Here is a 22,032-nt window from a genome sequence, read left to right on the forward strand (position 1 = left end):
ATAATTCGTTGTTATGCACAATCTGCTTTCCCAACCAGTAAGACATTCCTGGGGCGCAGCACTTAACCCAGTTTGATGGCTCCCATAGGCACACTTGCACCACACCAAGTTTCCCACTGCCTCATGCCTCTCACTCTCCTTCCTGATAAGAGGCGGCAACACACCTGCCAGGAAGCTAGCATTGTGACTCCACTCCATCTGGCAATCTAGTCTCCATCCAGGCAGGCAAGAGGCATTATTGCGTTCAAGGAAACATTCCCGCCAGACAAATAGCATTTGAGGAAGGTGCAAAGCAGGGTCATTAGGAGTGTGACCAGGCATAGGAGCTAACTCCAGGGGGGTGGGGGTGATTGGGTACCCACAATGAGATCATTGTGGGGGCTGGGCACCCACAAAGCCAATGAGAAGAGCCGGCAGGCAGCAGCAGCACTGCCTCCAAGAGAGAAGCAGTTCTGTTCTGCCTCTGCAGCCAGCCAGCAAGGCACCCTTTTCCAGGGGGTGGGAGGTGGGCCTCAGAGGCAGAGTCTCTTTGCCTCTGAGTCTGAGCCCCTCCCTATGGAAAAGGGTGGCCTGCTGTCTGTGGAGAGGAAGAGGAACCACCGACTGCCGCAACTTCTGCCTTGTGGTGGCGGGCACTCACAGTCCTGAGGGTGGGGTGGCACCCCTGTGACCAGGGGAGGTTTTCAGTGGCCAGATAGAGAAGCCTGGACGTCCACGTTTCTCTCCTAAACCTGAGTCCCCCCACCTGTGCAGGAAGGCATCACAATATTTATCTGTCTCTCTCACACTCTAGGAGAAAGCTGGGGGCATGTAGCTACTGTCCGCTTAATCCTGCACTGGGACAACAAACACAGGTAAGAAACCAAAAACACGTGAACTGATCCAGTGGGTGTCTTCCTCTTCTGAAGTTAATCTGAGCCCAGCAATGAATTCCCAGGCTGCATGTGATTCAGCACATACTGGGGTAAACTGACCATAAAAATGCATATATTGTTGAAAAGAATATACAAAAATGTATTCTTTTAGGGGAAATTTCTTTGCAATAATGTGTGCAGCAGGAGAGAGAGCATATAAAAGTGTATATTAGAAGATATTTGTGTTAAAATACAGAATGAGACCTTAAAAAAATGTGAAATGACGGTGAGAAATAAACTTGTGATTGGAAAAATGAGAAACTTGAGGGGAACCTTGTATTCACCTGTCCCTAGTACATAGCCCACCTGTCTCTACAGTCCAACTTGGTATAATCACATGTAAAACCTCCCTATTTCATAAATAAAATTGTTTAGTAACCCTTCTAGTAATTCAAATTCTAAAGGCAGGGAGAGTGAGAGGCACTGTATTTAGCAATGCAGAGATCAGATGGAAGAGAAGATCTATCTCGTAAGGGCTGTTAACAATGTAAGACTTGCCTCTATAAATGGTGCAAATGGTTCTCAAGCTCACACTCTAAGTACATTCTTGCTGCATAGCTTGTCAAACATCTGGAGTATTAAGGCAGCCTTGTCCACTGCGCCTGTTTAGCATAAACCTCATACCTTCCTCTCCTCTCTTCCCCCTCCAGTGCTGGAAATGTGTCAGTACTTAATTATGAGCGGGGGGGGGCTCTGTTTCCGTGAGAACAGGCCCCCCTGTTGAGTCAGAGGCACCCAGCAGAACTCCAACCAAGAGCCTCTTAAAAACATGGCTTAGGGTGTCTCAAGATTAAGGCTATTCTGTAAAGTACAACCCACCAATTTAAATGTTCTAAGGAATTCCCTCTGCAGCTAATGTGAAGTGGTAATCTTCCTCGGGCGGTAATTACTTGCTTTCTAATAGAATGGCACTGAGGGGAAGGAGAAGCAGCCGAAGCCCTAAAAATAATTAACAGCAACCTTGGCAGGTTATCTCAGAGCAAGGCAGAATATTTTCCTGGGGAGTGATGAGGACAAAGGCTTCACTTTCTCCCCACTTTGGGTTTCAGCAGGCAGTTCCTGACACACACACACCCCAAGACTCTGGGGTGAAACAAATGAATGCCATTCCGCTTAATTTAAAATAGTTTATATCCCGCCTTTTCATTTTGAAAAGTGCCCAACATGGCTAACAGACTCTAAATCGCAACCGGCAAGTGCAGTGCCGATTAAGGACGCAGAAACACAAAGGAGGAAACAGCTTGCTACAGCCTTTTTCCCCTTCCCTACTTCAAGCATCTCTTCCATGTGTTGTCAGCTTTGTGGGGCCCACCTGTCACAGGCTGCAAAATGCTTGCTGCTCATGTCATAGGTGTATTGTTTCCAGTGGTGTCCACCGTTTTGAGACCACCCATTTATTCCAGTAGTTACCAGCAATGGTGTCCACGGACACATCTTAGGGTGCCTGCAAAGGTTCCAATAAATGTCCAGTAAAAATCCACAGTGCAGTGGAGGGGCCACTAGGGGCGCATCGGAAGATGGCTGACAATAACATCTCTCCGACCCACAGGGGGTAATTAGGAGGCTGTGATGGGAGTAAATAGCCTCCCTACCCCCCCAGGATTGTGGGGGGGGGGCTGCCTTTGCCTGCTGTGCCCTATACCACCCCCGAATTTGAGGGGATGGGGGCACTAGGCAGAATGCCCTCCTGTGGATTTCGGCGCTCCTGGACGCTGTCTCTGATCCGCGCCGCTAGCTGCAAGAACTTCAAAAGGAACAATTAGGAAGAAGCGAATGCAGATATTTCAAGGAAGGAGGGGGAGTAAAGACTGCTAACTGAAGAGTTCTCTGATAAACAAGACGAGTCGGAAGAACAAGAATCAATCTTGAGAAGACAGCCAAGACTCAGTATGGCAAAGGGACTGGATGGGGGAGGGGGAAAAAACTTTTCTTTCTTTCCTCTATGTGATTAAACAAGAACCCCCACACACAAGTCAGAAATGCCGCTTTAATGACTTAAGCTGTGGATTTACGACTGTGTGGAGATAAAGTTTCTAACCAAAGCATGTTTTAAGAAAAGCGTGGAAAGTTTAAGAGCTCTGGAATGACGCAGTTAAAAATACCATCGCCATATCGGTAAGCTCTGTCGGAGGACTTGAGTCTGGGAGGAGGAAAGAGCTGTTTTTATACTGTGGGTGAGACTCCTCAGTGGGACTTAAGAACGACAGACCCTGAGATTAATGATGGAAAGAGCGATGTTATTTATGAAAGTGATGATATATGGAAACCATCACGATATGAGGATTGGCCGAACGGAAAAATCCACACAGGATATAATTGGTGTTTATCTGCTTAAGGAGATTATCAGAAGAGAGCATAAAGAAAAGGAAAAAATGTACGAACAAGATGAGATGTGGAAACAGCAAGATAAGACTGGATAGAATTATGAACTTTATCTGGACTGATTTGGATATGAATGCAGTAGCAAGAAGATGATTGGAATTCCCCTTTGAAACTTGGAATATGGGTCCCCTCAACAAAAATTTAAAATTCGGCTTTGTAATTTGGAATTTATGTGATGTGATTTGATTTGATTTGATTGGTCGGTTAATAAAAATTATATTTAAAAAAATAAATCCACAGTGCATGAGAATGTTTGCTCTTCCTTCTCAGTTGCACTGATTCAGTTTCTCCTACATGGAACACACACCTTCACACCTTCCCAGTTTTTGTAGGATGCCAGAATTTGACACCTTTCCTCTCATTTTCTGCTGAGGAGCGGTGCAAAGAGCTTCTCTCTGTGAGCAAGTACAGCAGTCACTGTACTTTCTGCCATTGATTGCATAGGGTGAAGGCCCACATCATTCTGTGCTCCAGTCTCTCTTCTTTTTTCAATATGGCAGCCATTTTTTGTTGTGCCATGCCCCCACAGCAGCCATTTTTTGACTGGTACCCACTGGCTCAAAAAGCTTTGGGATCCCTGATCTATATAGGTGTCATTTTTCATATTTTGGAAAATGTTCTGTACAGAGGGCCTACTAAAATGAATGGGACCTCACAAACCGCCCGTGGTTGATTGGCAGGATGTAAAAGGAAACAATAAAACGTGTGGGACGTCATATTATTTTTGCACAGCTCCTGATCATTGCATCAGAATTTCTGCAGAAGAACTTCCTGGGTGAATTGTGCCCTTTGGCTGATTGGCGAAGAAGCTTACCAGTGAAGTTGCACTTGCTGTACTAGTCTTGCTCAACCTGGTGTCTTCCCAAATGTTGTTAGACAGCAATCTCTAGCAGCCAGCATAGCCCAGTAGGCAGAGATTGATGTCATCAGGAGGGGCCTGACTGGTGCAGGGAGGGTGCCCTGCACTGGTTTGCCATGGTGTTATGCGCACATGCTGTCAAATATTTGTAAATGTAACATGAGCTAAACAAGGGAGCAGTGTCACTGAAATCACAATGACTTCCATCCTATACAGATTGGCAACGCTGTACAAGTCGCCAAGTCAGAAGGAATCAACGGTGCCATTTTGTGTAACGGTAAGTACATTGCGGATGGCGGGAGCAGGGCCAGGATTAGGAGCTGAAAAGTGAGGGCAGGGTATCTATACTTAAAGTTGTGCTTTTGGAGCAGCTGCAAGTCTTCCAAGGTGAGCCAATAGCAGAAATGTTCATAGTGGCTCAATTCAAGTAGGGACGTCTCTCTTTTTTTGAGATCCCCACCCCCACCCCCTTCAGAATTTACCACAGTTTTTGTGTTTGTGGTCAGGAACAGAAGCCAGCCAAGCAAAGACAACTGGCATTAATTCACGTTGTTGCTTTTGAAGTTTGCAAAGGATACGTAATTATCTTTTTAAACAAGGTTTCCAAGTTTCCTTTATGACAAAATGAATCCAAGTTACGTGAATTGTTATTAATGTTATACAGTCTCTGTTAAATAACGGACAGCGGAATGAAAAGCGTTGTATTTGGTGGAAACTGAACTGCAGTGAAAAAGAAGCTGCGCTGATTTTGATGAATATAGGTTGGAGAAGAGATTGCTGCCTTCCTGCATCCCTAGGCCTTAGAAATAATCCTTCAGCAAATATTGTGATAGCCGCACTTTCTTGTCGTAATGGGCAGCTTTTGCAGAAGACAAAGCCAAGCAAGCAGAACCCATTTTAAACTCTTCTCTTCAAATGTCAAGAGCATAGCTTACCACATTGTAACTGTTCGCTTGCCATGTGTGCTCCTGGTAACATGTTGCCATAGCATTTCTTACGTTTTTGTTTTTTTAGGGCGAAAACGCTGCCTTCTGAGTACTGAGGCTTTGGGGGGATAAAAATGCGACCTTTCAATTCTTGGAGTAAGACTGCTTTGCAGATGTGCCGTTAACAGCCTCTCGAAAGCTTTATGTGGCTTGCTTGCTTCACAGCACTCCAGCCATCAACAAAATACAGTACGGTGAGAAAGTTTGCTGGATGCTGGACTGGATGGGCCATTGGCCTGATTTAGCAGGCTCTTCTCAAAGCAGTTTACTTAAAAGCATGTAAAGTATCTATGAAAAATACAGCTGAAATAATGTGGTTTTAAAAACCAAATGTGCACAGTAAAGTGATTAAAAATGCAGATTAAAAACACGAACATTTATTTCTTTTCCCCACCCACTTTTTTAACGGGGGGGGTGTTGTTGCTCCTTAGCCAGCTTGATCAGTGCAGCAGAGTGTATTATTCAGAGAGCGCATCTGTAGAAATCTGTGTTCTTAATTAACCACACAGTTCTGAGCAGAGCCATGAAATTTACAAACTCTTTGGTCTTTTACTGGAAGCTGCCTCCCATTTGTTTCTTGGCAAGACAGTTGGTCGCCTCTTTCATTTCAGGGTAATGTTGTTGTCCTCATGGTTATACAGAGGAAGGCACAGAGTAAAGGCAATGTCACAGCATTTTGTGGAACAATGTTGTTGCTAAATATGATATGTTTCAAGCTTCACTTCAGAGTTGTGCTGGACACCAAGAAATGGTAATGGAAAATTTTCCATTTTGCTTGTGAGAAGCTTAAAAGCATTATTATTTATTGATCCTGCCCTTCCTCCCAAGGAACCCTTCCCCACCCGACATAGTAAATGCTGGTAAAAAAAAAGATACCACCTTGATTTACAACCTCGCGTATTTAATGACACACAGGCTGTGTACACACCACACATGATCCCCACCCCCTAGACTCCTGAGATCAGTAGTTTATTCCTCATAGAGCTATAATGTCCAGTGCCCTTAACAAAGTTCCCAGGATTCTTTGGAGGAACTAATGTGCTTTAAAATTATGTACAAAGTTACAGTTTCTTCAGTTGTTATACACAAGGTCACAGTATTTAGCTTAGCGTACCTACCTGGCTCTAGAATAATGGAGCATTATTATTTCATGCTGACATTTTTTAAAACCTTCAAAGTGCTAAGTTCTGCACTAGGGATTCCTGGATAAGATGCTTTGAACTGGCGGATGTTTTTTCCATTTTCTAAAAAACTGTGCAGTGAGAACAGGTCCCATCTGTAGATGGCCAGAGAATGCTTACATCTTCAAAACAGAAGGCTTGTTGCTGATCAAGAGTTTTTTTTGTTTTTTAAGTAAGTTGTCTTGCTCATTCACCCACCCTCCAGTCTGTAGAATTTGGGTGGTTTCTAAATTTGTACCGTGTGAGACTTTGCCAAATGCTGTAAGAACGGTTGTGAAAAGCTGTCCATGTACTTATTCAGGCAAGTGTATGCTATAAAGGCTGATTAAAAGTTACTTACCAGTAAGAGGTCAAGCTTTATTAGAAAAATTACAGATCAAATATCTCACAATGTCTAGGAAGTAGCTGGAGTTAATTTAATAGGTGACATTCATTTTGGCAAAGGCATAACCAGCTAAGAATGATGCAATCAACAGAAGTATAGTGTCCAGATAAAGGGAATTAATAGTACCACTCTATTCTAATTTGATCAGACCCCACCTGGAGTTCTGTGTCCACTTCCGGGCACCACAGTTTAGGAAAGATATTGATAAGCCGGAATGTGCAGAGGTGGGTGACCAGGATGACAAAGAGTCCAAAAATCATTCCGTATGAGGAACGGTTGAGGGAGTTGGGTATGTTTAGTCTGGAGTCCTTTCTTCATTGTTGTATGTAAAATGTTTTGCAATAAAAGTCATTATATTAAAAAAATGAATTTCAAGTGCCACTGTTGCTCCACATAATTTTTAGCTCATCTGCTTATATAACAGCTGGAATACTTTTGCTTGAACAAACTTGGTTTCAGGAGCAAGCTGAGGGAGGATATGACATTTGCAAGTGGGTGGCTGGTGGCCATGGTGATTGATGGAGCAAAAGGCTGGGATCCCAACAGGTGGAGCCAGAGCAGGCAGAGCTAGATTATTCTTGTTTTGTCCCTGTCCTCCTCCCTACTGAGTTCTACAAGGCACAATGCTGAGGCTAAAGAGGAGGAAGATGGCAGGCAATAATAATAATAATACCCCACCCATCTGACTGGGTTGCCCCCATGGGCTAGTTGGCTGGTGAGGGCAGACTGAGCTTGGTGGGACAGTGCCTCAATTGGCCTAATGAACCAGACTCCACTGACATTTGCAGTGAAAGGGGTGTCATAGCAGTAGTGAAACATTAAACCTTTTGATTATGCACTTCATAGACTCAAACACTTAATGACAAAACAGCAGGGGCATCTTGTCTAGATTTTGCCCTTCTGGCATGTCTCTTAAAACGAATGACCCGATTTGCCACACACGGCAAGACAGTTTGTAATGCAGCATGCTGAAAGTTCCCAGAGATCAGCAAGAAAGAAACACTTGCTGTTTTCATTACGGATCAAGTTGGTCTTGCTCGTAGGACCTCCTGGCATTTTGTAAAAGTCACACCAGATAGTAATTCCACCTGATGTTTCACACTCGGCCAGCTTGAAATGTCATCTTTTCTGAAACAACTTTACTGCTTCCTTGAGCAATTGGTAGCCACCTGAAGTGTGCTTCACCTTTCTCAGAACAGGCCTGACAACAGAATGGGTGTGTGTATACACACACCTTAAGGGCTGTCATCTCTGCTTGCTCCAGATGCCACCTAGAGCCCCCCCCCACCTTTTCTGTATATAGGAAGAAAGGTGGCACATTCAGACCATACATTTGAAGTTCATGGCTTCCCCAAAGGATCCTGGGAAATGCAGTTCATGAAGGTTGCTAGGAGTTGTGGCTTTGGGAGGGATAAAGTACAATTCCCAGGGTTCTTTGGAGGAAGCTGTGACTGTAAAAGTGGTACAGATGTGAATGTATTGTATGGAATGCGGGGATTCAGCTAATGAGTCCCATCAGCAGAAGCCTTGTGCAAAGGCTTCTGCTTATGCCATGTTGAATTCTTCCCATTGTCTTGCCTCTCCCTTATGACATTTTAGCAGATGGCAAAGACCTTTTCATTTTATTTTAGAAAGGCCCCTGGCCTTTAATTATTAGCGATTATAGTTGATTGTTACAGTTTTACTCTGGCGATATAATGTGCTAATTGCAGTTACTGTTTTGTCTCCTGCTGTGGCTTTTATAGGTTTCGTTTCTTCGCATCATTTTCTTCCATTTGGGCTTTGCAATTTCAATTTTATTTTTAGTAGGGATGTCATTGGTTGGCCTAAGACTAATTTGGGGAAAGATGGGATATAAATGTTTTAAATAAATAAGGTAGACAGAGTGAAAAACCTAGAGGCAAGGATATAGTATAAGAACATGTAGTTATTTAAATTGGCCTAGTTAAAACCTGGGCAGAAGTAACCAATGGAGTGGCCTCCAGACATTGTTGGACTGCAACTCCTATCAGCCCAAAACAATCTGGTCAGTTGTCAGTGATGTTGGGAGTTGTAGTTTACCAACATTCGGGGGATGTACTGTGTTGGCTACCCCTGCAGTAGATCATTTAGGGCTTGGGAATGCTGTGAACACCATGAAAAAGTTAAGTTTTGAAGGGAGATAGGAATGAAGGGAGGGAGGTGAGTGTCATTGTGGAAGTATTGGGGGTAGCGGTTCTAAACATAAGGAGCAACAAGTAAGAAAGGACCATTCTTGGGTGAGTGGGGGTCATTTCAGGGAACAGCATGGCTGAAGATGGTGGAACAGAAGGAGCAGCAGTCTGCAGACATTCTTGGAGTACACAGATTATTTAGATTCATTCCAACCTAGGTTCAGTCCTGGCCACGGAATTGTGTCGGCCTTGGTCACCCTGCAGAGTGGGACAGTGGGAGTGCGACCTTGCTCCTGTTCCTTGATCTCGTCAGCACTTGATGCCATTGACCATGGTTTCTCCCTGGACCGGCTCCAGGGAATGGGAATTGGGGGCACTGTGTTACAGTGGTTCCAATCCTACCTTCAAGACAGAATCCACAGAATATCATTGAGAGAGCGCCTTTAGGTCCCCTGGCAGCTATGCTATTGGGTGACATGGGGGACAATCTTATCTCTGGTGCTATTTAATAATCCACATGATAAAGCCATTGGGAGCAGTCATGAGTTTTGGGGCAAAGCTGCCATCGGTATGCCGTTGACACTCGGTTCTGTTTCTCCATAACATCTGAATCGGGAAATGTCGTGAAGTCCCTGGGCCATTGCCTGGATGCACAGGTGAAATGGATAAGGAAAAGGGCTGAGCCCCGTTACCAAACTACTCCTGATCTATGGGAATGCTGCTGAATCCCTAAAATTTTAGTTTATTTGCAGCTTTCCAACTGTCCTATTACTTTATTCTTTGTCTTCTCTACAGACTCATGGATTCAGAGACGTTCAGCTTCCATCTCCAAACTGTACACCGGCAGAAAGTGAAGCAAACCCTCGTAAAAGACCACGGACAGAACAGATGGAAGAAAATTGACCTGGAGTAGTAGCAGCTCAGTTTGAAAACAGTTTGCATTGAAGGAGAACATCAGAGTGTTCAAGAGACTATTTCACTTGGGGGTGGGGTAGGGAATTTGTTTATTGCTAATCCATAACATGGTGTGATTTTTATCTCCCCTCCATGTCTCCCATCACTCACCCCTGGACCCCACTCTTTTTCTTTCTAAATAAAGCTTGAAAATGTATATATTTAAAACAACTAGTTACCAGTTTCCAGAGAGGTAGGTGCTTGGTGCAGAGTCCCATGCCATAAAATTAATGGTGAAGTATACTGTAGCCCACAAAAGCTTGTTCTCTGAAATGATTTTTTTATCTATACAGGCATACCTTGCTTTATTGCACCTCGCTTTATTGTGCCTCGCAGATATTGCTCCTTACAAGGATGTGGGTGCAACTGAAAGGCAGCCCAGCTGCTTCCAGGGGAAGGAAGCCCCCCCCCCCTTGTCAACACTTCTCTTCTAACCACAGAAATGGAGCTGGCTAGGGATGGAGCTTGTTTTTTCCCCTTCCACCCCTGCAGCCAGCAGGACCTGGCTTAATTTTGACCATAGTACTGGGAAACAAAAAAAATGTGTGGCTTTATTGCAATATTTGTTTTATTGTGGTGGTCTGGAACTGAACCTGCAATACATCCAAGGTATGCCTGTAGTCTTTACAGTGCCACAAACTTGTTCTCCGGTTTTCTTAGAATGGAGGATAGGAAACTGGCTGATACGAGATATTTGCTGTGCAGCAGAAAGGCAAACTTCAGCCACTTGTGGGGTTCAACTCTGTGGCAGCCAGGCCTTCAATGCCAGGAAGGACTTACTGGAACTATCATGAAGTTCAGAGGTAGGGAACATCAAAGCCAAGCTCCAAATGTGGCCCTCCAGACCTCTCTGCCCAGCCCTTGGGACCCTCCCCAGGCCACACACTTCTCTCTCCAGGTGGAACTTCCCTTGCTGGCTTGCCTTCACACCTTTGTTTAGTGTTGTTGCCTGGCTAAAATGCATCCTTGAACTCTGATAATGCTTCATGCTCACTCTGGATGGATAGAGATGTGTGGATGTGTGTAGAAACTGGCCTGCAAGGCTGAAATTTACATTGCTCTCTGCCCACTTCTCTGCCAGCCACCAGCATGTGACCCCTAGATGGCTGCCCAGAAGGGAACACAGCCCCTGGGCTGTAAACACTTTCCCATCCCCTGGCCTCATTTTCTCCCATAGGATTGAATGGCAGCCAGGGCTTAAAACTATCCCTGAGGTGACTGCTTGGGGCCATTGAGCAACTTCCAGCTGCCCCCTTGGCTATTGACCACAGTTTGAGACTGGGCGAAGAGCAGAGCTGTGGCTGTTTTCCTTGCTTCCCCAGTGCCTATTTAAGTTTATTGCATAGAACTGAATAAGAATTGCTGGAAATTAAGATTGCTCCAGTATGTGCATTCTGCCCTGCACATGCTCTTTCTTTAAAATGGACATGGCTCAGTAGCAGGGTACATGGTTTGCATGAAAAAGCTGTCAGGTTGAATCCCTGGCATCTCCAGGGAGGTTTGGAAGAGATCTATCCCCCTGCTGGCTGAAACTCTGGAGAGACACTGCCAATCAGCAAAGAGAAAACAAAGCTAGATGGATCAAAGGTCTGGTTTCATATGAGGCTATTTCCTGTGTTCCTATACCTGGGAGAGACCCCATCTGAAACCCTGGAGAGCTGCTGCCAATCATTGCTAGACAGAAACTTCTGACTGACAGATAAGGCAATTTCCTGGGTTGCTTTGTCAAATTCTGGTGTGACTTAAGAGGCATAGCTCAGACGTTGACCCACAAACACAGTGGCAGTGTGTTCAGATAGATGGGTGCACATTCACATATTAAAAGCAGTGTTACATGCAACATCTGGCTTGAGAAAGCAGGCATTTATGCTCTGTGGTGCTGCACCTGCTCTTAATACATGATACATCTGTATAAAACCTGCAGCCCTGCAGAGCAGATTTGAGCCCTTCCAGGCTGCCCCATTATACCTGAACAAAACTGCTTCCCATAATACTGGGCTTTTTCCAGTATGTGGGGAAATGCATGCTGAAAATGTGGAGTGGTACTTGCTTTGATGCAGCTTCATCTAACCTCCCTGCAAACAAATCAGAAGGAATGGTCATTGAATAGCCAGTGTCATCTAAGCTCTTCTTTGCCGAATAGGAAGAAAGCTCAATAAGCAGATCACTCAGAAGTACCCACAAAAGGTGAAAAGGAAGAAGAAAACTGCATCTTTATTCTGATAAAAAAAATTAAGCTTCAAACATAACTTTTTGCGGTCAAGGATGGCAGTTGGCATCAATCATGGCACTTTTAAAACGTAATGTGTAGACTTAAAAACAGACATGGTATTTCTAGGGCACAACAGCGTTGGAGGTTTATCAGGGTAATGAAATATTCAGGGTTCCATTTTGGGAACGTGAGATGTTGTCAAATTTTGGAGTCGGTGAGTCAGGAAGAGCTTCCCTGCCAGTGCTGAAACTAAAGAGGAGCCGACAGAAGAGGGAGGGAGAGGAGACCAAGTTGTGACTCAGACATGAACCATTTTTGGCGCAGGAGACATGCGCAAGACAAAAGGATCCTACAGTGGGTGATGTCAACAAGCAAACGCTTTGTTTGGGAATAATAATAGCTGCTTACGTCTTGGCAGTGCCAGCTGAGAGGGGTGTTTGATATACTGGCTACGCCTGCTTAGCCACATGGAAAACGGGATAGTAATTGAGGGATGTTGTGACGCCTTTCTTAAAAAGAGCCGCTGATTGCTACTGATTGAAGCATTGATTGGTGCTTACTCTGCCTGGCTACGAGAAGGAAAATCTTTCTCTGTTCACTCAGTTATTTTGATACATGTCATGGTTATGGTTCTAAGCCTCTTATCTTCCATGGAGGATAATTTTATTTAAAGAGCTGTCTCGTATACGGTATATGTTTTACGCTATCCTTAAAGAAAAAGAGAGATGTCACTCGCTGGTGGGCAGTGTTGAGGCTACCACCTAATAATTATACCTTTTTACATATATATAAAATGTTTGTGCCCACAGAATCCAGCAGCAAATTAAAAGCAAATTAATTAGTACTGGGTGCTTTCTTAAAGCTTAAAGCATGCAGAATGCATGTTAAAGTCTTACGCTTTCAGCCCTGCAAAAGAGTCTTGGGTAGAAGACATTGCATTCAAATTCTTCCTGAAAAGAGAAGCTGCAGAATCAGATCTTGCCTTGAACTGATGTGGCTATTATTCTGTCAACACCATCACCCCGCCCCCACTATAATACTCTCCCCTGGGAGGCCAACCTAGCACTGACTCTAACATCATCTTCACATCAGTGTAAGAGTTTTTAAACATTGCCTAAAAGTTGTCTAGAGCCTGCCCTGTGTTAGGCAGTTAACAAATAATACAATCCATAATATGGTTTTCTGTTTCCCTTCCAGCTGTGCACTCCTATTCCTATGAGTGACACTGGCATATTCTTTGAGAGCCAGTGTGGTGTAGTGGTTAAGAGCGGTAGTCTTGTAATCTGGGGAACCGGGTTCGCGTCTCCGCTCTTCCACATGCAGCTGCTGGGTGACCTTGGGCTAGTCACACTTCTTTGAAGTCTCTCAGCCCCACTCACCTCACAGAGTGTTTGTTGTGGGGGAGGAAGGGAAAGGAGAATGCTAGCCGCTTTGAGACTTCTTAAAGGGAGTGAAAGGCGGGATATCAAATCCAAACTCTTCTTCTTCTTCTTTAGCAAGATCTTGCCCTTTGCCCTTTCACCAGTGCCTCATGATGACCTTTGCTTGGGGGCATCTGCAAGGTACTGTAGTGAGCATTCCACTTCAAGCCAGAACAGAATCTGCCTCTTTATGATAGGTTTACATGTACGGCCAGGTGCAATTGTTTTTCTTACACAGACACACCCCTCTTCGTTTGTGGCTGTTAGAGTTAGATTTAGCTTTGCATGTTAACGTGGGGGGAAAGCAGCACGATACCGAAATGAGAGACGCCTGTAATTGTGCAAAATAAGACGTTTAGCTGTCCAATTTTGTCACGTTGACTCAAAAAGGAAATGTCAGCTTGTTTGGGGATTGATGCTCGAAATGCCAATTGTATCTAAATGCACGAATCCCAAAGATCCTGCTGATTATTAGTATTATTTAATTTTATACTACAGCAAAGCTCGTTGCTTAGGAGCTGGAGGAGGTAATAATCGCTATCCCACAAGCCTCAAGTCCCTACCACAGAGCTTAGCATTAGCATTACCCTGTAGTTGTAACTTGTGTTAAGGTTTTCGGAAACTGCTTAATTTTCTGTTCTGGAAAGAGAAAACGAGGCACTTAACTCCATAGTGTTACCAGCATTTTCTGTTTTGAAGAATACATAAATAAAAACTCCCAACACACCAATCAGGACCCTTTGTAGCATGCTACAATCAGCTCTGAAGCAGAATAAACCTACCGTAATTGTGTTTTTTTTAAGCAAAAAACTCTGATCTGTGCTGGTGGAATCAGATACGCTGCAAGTGATAACGTTTTTGTCCAAATATGCCATTCCTGGACACTAACCTTATTGGGTAAAAGATTTGTCTATCCCAACCTACTACTTACCATGCTGGATTTCTACTTGCAGGGAGATTCCTCCCCCCTTCCTCAGGAAACATTAACACTGATTTCCTCCTTGCCCTCCTCACCTGTCATCTGAAATAATACAGCCCATTCTACCACAGTGAGGATTCTCGTGACTCATTACCACCCAATTCTGCTGCCACAGTTTCTGGTTGCAGGAGCCATTTCTTGCTGGGCTTGCCACCAAAGTGGTAGCATCACTTTGAGGTTATCCCTTTGGAGGTGGAGTGAAGCTAGGTGCCATTTTCTGTTCAGTGTTGTTAGATCTGAGTCCTCTCTATGGTTTACCCTGTTGCAAGCCACCTTGGAGATCATTTGATTGAAAGACAGGACCTATCAATCTTAGAAATGAATTAAATGATGTAATGGTTTTTATAATGCAGACTTTGAATTAGCAGTGGGCTCCAGTTTTTAAGTGGTTTTGATTTGCTGATATATGCTGGCATTGGCATTGGCTTGAAAGGCTTACTGTAAATCTACTTCTGGAACATTTACCGCAGTAAATGAAAGGAAATAATGAGTGTGCCCTAGAATAGAAATCCACTCTGGAGTGCTAACATACACTGTCGATAGAGGTTGTGTCCACCTGCGTTTGGAAGTGTAATTGCATAGAAGGACTAATTAACTAGTATTATTCTGCCCTGGTGTATGGTAATTATATTTGCAATTTATTTTTTATGGGGCTATGAAGGTTTGTCTGAGGCCAACGTTTTTCCTAAGGCAGCGGGACTCCGTAAGACAAAATAAATCAACGGCCATTATTCTGAGCTGTGTAAATGGGCAGAGGGCCAGCGCTAAGTTTATACATCATGTAAGACATCAGTAAACGCAGCGCTGAGAGAGGTGTGGTGGAGCCAGCAGCTGTGTGCTAGGCCTTCTTTGCAGAAATTTCACACACACATGGATTCCCCAGTGGGGATGTGTGGCTTGGGGAGAATTCCGAGGGCCAGATTTGGCCCCCAGGGCTGAGGTTCCCACCTATTTTATTGTTGTTATTCATTATTTATTAAATTTATATACTGCCCTTCATCCAAAGATCTCAGGATGGTTCACAGCATAAAATACAGAATAAAGCCACAAAGTGCATAATAAATGACAGCTGGGAAGAGCGCAGAGAAGAAACTCCATGGCGCATCTGCAGCAGTACAACCGGACGCCTTCATCTGCCCCAACTGAAACAAAACATGCCTCTGCTGTATCGGTGTCTATAGCCACACCAGACTCTTTAACCTTCCAACAGCTTGACTTCACCCCCAAAGGTGCATTCCTCCATTGTCTCCCGAGACAGACAGATGACAACAACAAAATAAGAACGAAACAGTACAAAAATCCCCCCTCCCCACGAAAACATTTAAAGGACCTCTTCCCTGTATGATTACAATATTTCAGGGTAATAAATCTCACAGGTTATTTGTTTTGTTTATATCCTGCCTTTCCTCCAAGGAGCTCATTTATGGTTCTACCACCTGCCCCCAGTTTATCCTCACAAAACCCCTGCAAGGTAGGTGAGGTTTAAGAGGTAGTGGAGATCAGTCCACACAGTCACTCAGTGAGCTCCCACCCAAAAGTGGGAATCAAAGGTTGCCACAAAGGTGGGAGAACAGGATCTGCTCTGAATCATGCCAGGCACAGGCAGACCCCAGAGGGCAGCCTCCGCCATTTCCTCCCTAGAGGTGGGAGGAGAGCAGCAGTGCCCCCTATTCACCGAGAGGATGTTGTAGAGGTGGCATTGAGAAGGCTGCCCAGAAGGCAGCAGATCCAGCCTCCATCATGGCAGCGGACAATGCATTCCTTGAAGGCCAGATCTGTTGCCCCTGGGATCCAGCTGCTCAAGGTGGTTACCTTACCTTGACTTGGGTGGGACAGCCCTGCATGCATTACTGGGATTTTTAACAAGGCAATAACAGGTTAGACAGAGAGAAACACACACAATTTGTTTGCCCCAGCATATGAGGGGAAAGTAATGTCTCTTGGAGAAGGAGCAGTAACTCAGTTGTAAAGCACCTGCTTGGTTTATTGATTTATTTATTTCCAATATTTATATACTCCGAATGACAAAAGCCATCTGGGTGGTTCACAGGTAAAGATTAAAAACATAAACTACAATAGGAAACTAAAATCTAACACAGAATAAAACCAGCAACAGAGAACATCCAGCAAAACAAATATAAAAAGCAGCAACGAAATATTTGTGACTGAAAATGCCTTCACCTGAAACCTAAAAAGGTCATTGTGTAGGCACTAGGTAGACCTTTCTGGGGGTGCCAACACTGGAAAGGCCCACTCTAGTAGCCAACCTCATTTGTTTCATTTTGTTCCACACTCTGTTCTGCATTCGTACATGACAGGCACAATATGTAGTGAACCCAGGCTCACTAAACCTTCCATCATTGTAACTTGAAGAGTCTTTAAGCTGCCACGTTCTTCACCTTGAGAGCTCATTGGAAAGAAAACACAACGCTGTATTGAGCAGCATACATTTAGTTTACCTCACTTCAAAAGACTATTGTATATATAGTTTTGACGAGGGAGTGAAAAACTCATCAGTATGAGCTTTGTTTGTTTGTCTGGTGTTGGGTTCCTAGCCTTACTTTGCAAGACATGGTTCAAAAGGTTTCAGCATCTCTTGATGGAATGAAGTGCAACATATGTTTGGATATAAAAAAGCACACTGACACTCCTTTGAATATGCTTGTGCTGTCTGGATCTGAAAGCGTCAGTCTCTGAAAATAGAAAACCTTTGTCAAACGAGCTTCAAATCTTTTCTTTTTTAACTCTGGCAATCCTCCAGAAGGATCGGGTTTCAGTCCAATGTTGTTGATCCTCATGTTGTTCAGACCCATTGAAATTAATAGGAATGTCTAACATTCATCCATTTGGTTGTATTCAATGCTAGCCCTACTCAGAGCAGACGTATTGAAATAAATGAACATTACCAAGTTGGGCCTTTTCATTTCAGTGGGTCTACTCTGGGTAAAATAGTTGGAAACAACCCATTAATTCCAATGGATGTACTGTGGCTGATGTTGGGTAAGTATGAGTCTGCTGAACCAGGCAATAGCCCATTCAGTCCAGAGTAATGTTCTCACAGTGGTCAACCAGATGTCTGTGGATCACCCCCCAGCAAGACCCTAGCTATGTTTGGTGTAGTCCTTGTTTGCCTCAAACGGCACACAGCTCCCATGAATCCAAGCATTTCAGCTTAAATGGATGTTAGATCAGATTGCAAATTTATTTCCATTTGCCATTCCGTAATGAATGTCTCAATACACCACTCAAGCATATTAAAGCACTTCAATATACAGAGAATTTATGAGACACCTTTAGGATAATGCAGTTTTCGTAACCTGGGACGGATTCCTGGGTCTGTTATAGTACATGGCAAGACTATTGATTTTGACTCCAACCCAGAACTTCTGGATTTGAATGTCAATATAGGCTTTTATGGTAATAATTCATACATGCAGAACCGGTCATCCTAAATACTGTATTTGCCCAGAGCCCAATGTTTCTTATTTAGTATTTGTTATGCTTAAATGCAATTAGAAATTTGTCAGTGCGGGATAAATTTGCAAAAGGGTATTCTTATTAGATGGAACGTGAAAATCCATTCCGGTTCAGACCGTTGTCCATGGTTCTGAACGATTTGATTTCAGGTTTACAGTACTGGCTAAAAGTGCAGTATGCCACATTTGGAAACTGATTGTGACATAATATAAGCAACCCACAACTGAAATGGAAAATGCTGGTGACTTGATTGTGTGTTACATCTTAAATGAAATCAGAAAATATTACTTGAAAAATAAGTTGGCAAAATACGCCACATACATATTACCACACTGCAATTTATTGTTGTTATTATTGCATTTGTATCCTACCTTTAACCAAAAGAACTCAAGGTGGTGTACACCATTTTCTCCCCACAATGGCCCTGTAAGGTAGGCTAGGTTGAGAGAGTAACTTATAAAGAATGGTGATGACATTGAATTGTAATGGTTGGCAAACCATTGTATGGCAAAGTCAGGTTTTACTAACACACTTTTCATGTGCTGTTGAGGGAAGAAAAAGATGCATAATTTGCTTATAAAAGGTGCTTACATGTTGGAAAAGGCATTTTAATGCTGAAAAAAACAAAAGAAGAGTTTTAAAAACAAGGTCATGGTGACCTTGAAAACAACTTTAAAATACCACTTCATTTTAGCGACTTTTATATACCCACTTTCTCCAGTTCTTAGAGAACATGGAAATCAGTCTTATACCAACTAAGACCACTGGTCCATCAAGTTCAGTAATGTCTACACTGACCGGCAACAGCTCTCCAGGGTTTTGAGCAGGAGTCTCATCCAGCTCTATCTGGAGTTGCCAGGGGTTGAATGTGGGACCTTCTGCATTCAAAGCAGCTGCTCTACCACTAAGCTACACTCCTTCCCCCAACCTTTAGTCTTCTACATAGAACATTCCACAGAGCTCCTGTCCACAGAGAGTCAACATCCAGACTCCATGAATAAGCTGGATATTTTGATTTCTGGGGGAAACATAAAATATACCGTATTTTTCGCCCCATAGGATGCACCACCCTATAGGACGCACCTAGGTTTTTTTTGGGGGGGGGAATAAAAAAAATTATTTCCCCCCCCAAGGCACGGGGATGGCACGGGGGAAGCCCGAGCTTCCCCCAACCCCAGCCCCCAGAACAGCCTGCTATCCACAAGCCTGCTATCCGCTTTTCAGTGCGCCCGAGGCTTCGGAATTCAGGCAGTTCTGCGCAACCCTCCAGAGCCCGGCGCGGTTGCGCAGAGCTGCGCAGAGCCCGGGAGGGCAGGCAGCTCTGCGCAACCCTCCGGAGCCCGGTGCGGCTTGCCGCCGGGCTCCCGAGGGTTGCGCAGAGCTGCGCGGAGCCCGGGAGCGCAGGCAGCTCTGCGCAACCTTCCAGAGCTTCCCGAGGGTTGCGCAGAGCTTCCTGAAGCCCGGAGAGCGAGAGGGGTCAGTGCGCACCGAGCCCTCTCGCTCTCCAGGCTTCAGCGAAAGCCTGTATTCGCCCCTTAGGACGCACATACATTTCCCCTTCATTTTTGGAGGGGGAAAAGTGCGTCCTATAGGGCGAAAAATACGGTACCACTATATAGCCTTCATTTTCTATCATGAAAGACCACTATATTCTCTCTTACTAAGAGTTATGTCAATGAGTGCCACAATTTCAGTAATCTTTGAGACTTCCGGGTTAGCGTGAACGACTAATGGCGGATTCCCTCCGAGCTCCGGAGGGAATCGGCTCTTCAGGAGCGGGGTCTTGCCGCTGCGGCGAAGCGGGGACCCTTAGAAATCACAGGCGGGGAAGCCTGTGAACTTGGTGACTCGGCGGGCACCATTTGTGTCCCCCCCGACCCGTGAAGAAGCCTTTTTAAAGGCTTTGGAACGGGGGACGGGGTGAGTGGCGCGGTGCCGAGAGTCGACTGCTTCTCCTGGGGAGTGAAGCCGCGAGCCATGGTCGGAGGGCGCTGACTTTTTCCTGTGAACAATCGGACCCTAAAAGTAACAACCCGTGAGTAGTACGGAAATTGGACTCTTTAAGGAATTTTTTTTTGGAATTTGGCACGATCGGGAAAGGCGCAAACAGGAAGTCCGCCTCCCCCCCTTGTAAAAGATCTAAAGCAAGGACTAGTGAACCAAAGTCGAGAGAATTGCCTTTTCGATAAAAGATATCAATTTCACGATTTGGCGATACAATAAGTAATTGTGCTGGAGGATAAGAGTTAATTTTGAGAATTGAAGTTTCACCCCCCCCCCCCCCGGACCCGGGAGTGATCCGTGAGAGAGCCTGCGGAGGAGACATAGAGAAGTTTGACAGCTGTCAAATTTAGCTGTCAAAAAGGAAAAAGAGAACTTTGTCTTTGCTGTTTCTGCTGGATACAGTTGCTGCAAGTCGGTTATATTTTGTTGAAAATAAGTAAGAATTGATACAAATTAACCTGACTTTTGGATTTCAACTGGAAATAATACAAAGTTACTAAATCCCTCTAGAGGAGGATTTGGGACACTACAAGAATGGCTGGAAAAGGGAAAATCCAGGCTGGGCTGGACAGAATATTTGTTCTCCTGGGAAAGTTACAAGGTCAAATTGAGGTTTTGTCTACAAACGTAGCAACCTTGAATTTAAAAGCAAATAACACTACGGAACTTGATAAGGACTTGACTCAGGAAGTCCATGCAGCTGAACAAAAAGAGGACTTTGAGAATTTTGAAAGTGTGGATAAAGAGATATATGTTGTTGTTCCTGAGGAGAAGGAAGGAGGAGCTGTAACCTTGCAAATGACAAAAGAGAGCCAAAGCCCAGATATCACACCCAAAAAGGGAAATAAAAAATCAAACCAAAGGCCCGACAGGATGATTACAAAGGAAAATAAGTACTGGATGATGAAATTCTGGTCTAAATTGGTGAAGGTGGAATGGAGAGATTCCTGTGTGTGGAGACCGGAAGATTTATGGATTACAAATCTGATTAAAGTGGAAGCTGGAGTGGTGACAATTGGACTTTTGGACCCTGCTTTTAAGTATGGAGGCCTGGCTGGAAGAAAATTGGATCTTGTTGAGACAGAGCTCCTCCGAAATTTGGAGTTTAATATTAAGGACTATCAAAAAAACCGGCAGAGAGGGGCTGAGAGAGAATTAAGAGCCTCGGACGTGAGATCTCCAGGCTGATAGAAGATTAAGACTGGACATTTGTTGGGGATCGAACCCGGGAAAGGGGGTGGTGGGGTCTGAGAATCCAAAGGGTGTATAACTATGATCTGTCTTATTTTTCTTGTTTGGTTAACAATATGAAAATTGGGAATCTCGTGGAATGGAATTAGGGTCGGCTTTAGGAAAAAGATTGGTGTAATGAAGTATACATTTTTGATGTTTATAAGTTAAAATTAGTTAAAGGAAAATGAACTAAATATAAAAAGGTTAAAAATTGGGGATAGGAACTTGTTGAACAAACAACTTGAATTGGAATGCAAGAAGGGGAGGTGTGGGGAAGTCTGGGAAATATGGTAATGAAAATATGAAACTAAAAACTTTAAATTTTTTTTTCTTTTTATTTTTATTTTTATTTTTTTCTATTTTCTGTATTTTTTTGTTCTTTTTAATTTTCTCTGTATTGAATTTGAAAAATCTTAATAAATATTTCATTAAAAAAAAACAATTTCAGTAATCTTTATTTCAGTATCTTCAGAAAAGGAATCTTCTGTCTATTCAAGTTGGAAAACATTAATTTACCAAAAATCCAACAGATTTTGCAAACCTGATTATGAGTCCAAGCACAAATATTTTTCCCCTACCTTAATAAAGGTACAAAATGTGCCTTTATTAATTAATACTCCATCTATAAAATATTAGCAACCAAAACAGGGGATGTACATACAATGGGATCCCCCTCCCCCCCGAAAGTTTGTCTTTTACTTTTTGGATCTGGAAATTGTTAGCACTGTGAGCTCATTATTGAAAGAGAATTGTATAAAAATGGTAATGCAACGACATTTGATGCCTCTGAAATTAAACAAAATCTGTACAGTTAGAAATAGTAGCTGCTGGTACTGTGCCAAAAATGCAGCAGACTGCTTCCGTATTTGGTGAACCTGTTACAGATTTTGAG

The 22,032-nt window shown here is 43.8% G+C and overlaps 2 protein-coding genes across 4 annotated transcripts in view; both read left to right on the forward strand.

The window, feature by feature from the left end:
* The window catches only part of RAD51C (RAD51 paralog C), a 28,877-nt gene extending 18,889 nt beyond the window's left edge, over positions 1-9,988 (forward strand). For 2 of the 3 annotated variants that reach the window (XM_083587945.1, XM_083587946.1), the window contains exons 7-9: positions 794-854; positions 4,372-4,432; positions 9,656-9,988. In XM_083587945.1, the coding sequence (XP_083444071.1) occupies positions 794-854; positions 4,372-4,432; positions 9,656-9,763 (230 nt within the window). In that variant the 3' untranslated portion in view covers positions 9,764-9,988. The remainder of the gene's footprint in view (positions 1-793; positions 855-4,371; positions 4,433-9,655) is intronic. The other variant, XM_083587947.1, reaches the window with a different exon arrangement.
* PRR11 (proline rich 11) overlaps positions 1-22,032 on the forward strand; it is a 188,237-nt gene that overhangs the window by 5,731 nt on the left and 160,474 nt on the right. The window lies entirely within an intron of this gene.

The sequence above is a fragment of the Podarcis filfolensis genome, assembly GCF_964270895.1.
Source record: "Podarcis filfolensis genome assembly, chromosome: 15".
NCBI classification, from domain to species: Eukaryota; Metazoa; Chordata; class Lepidosauria; order Squamata; family Lacertidae; genus Podarcis; species Podarcis filfolensis.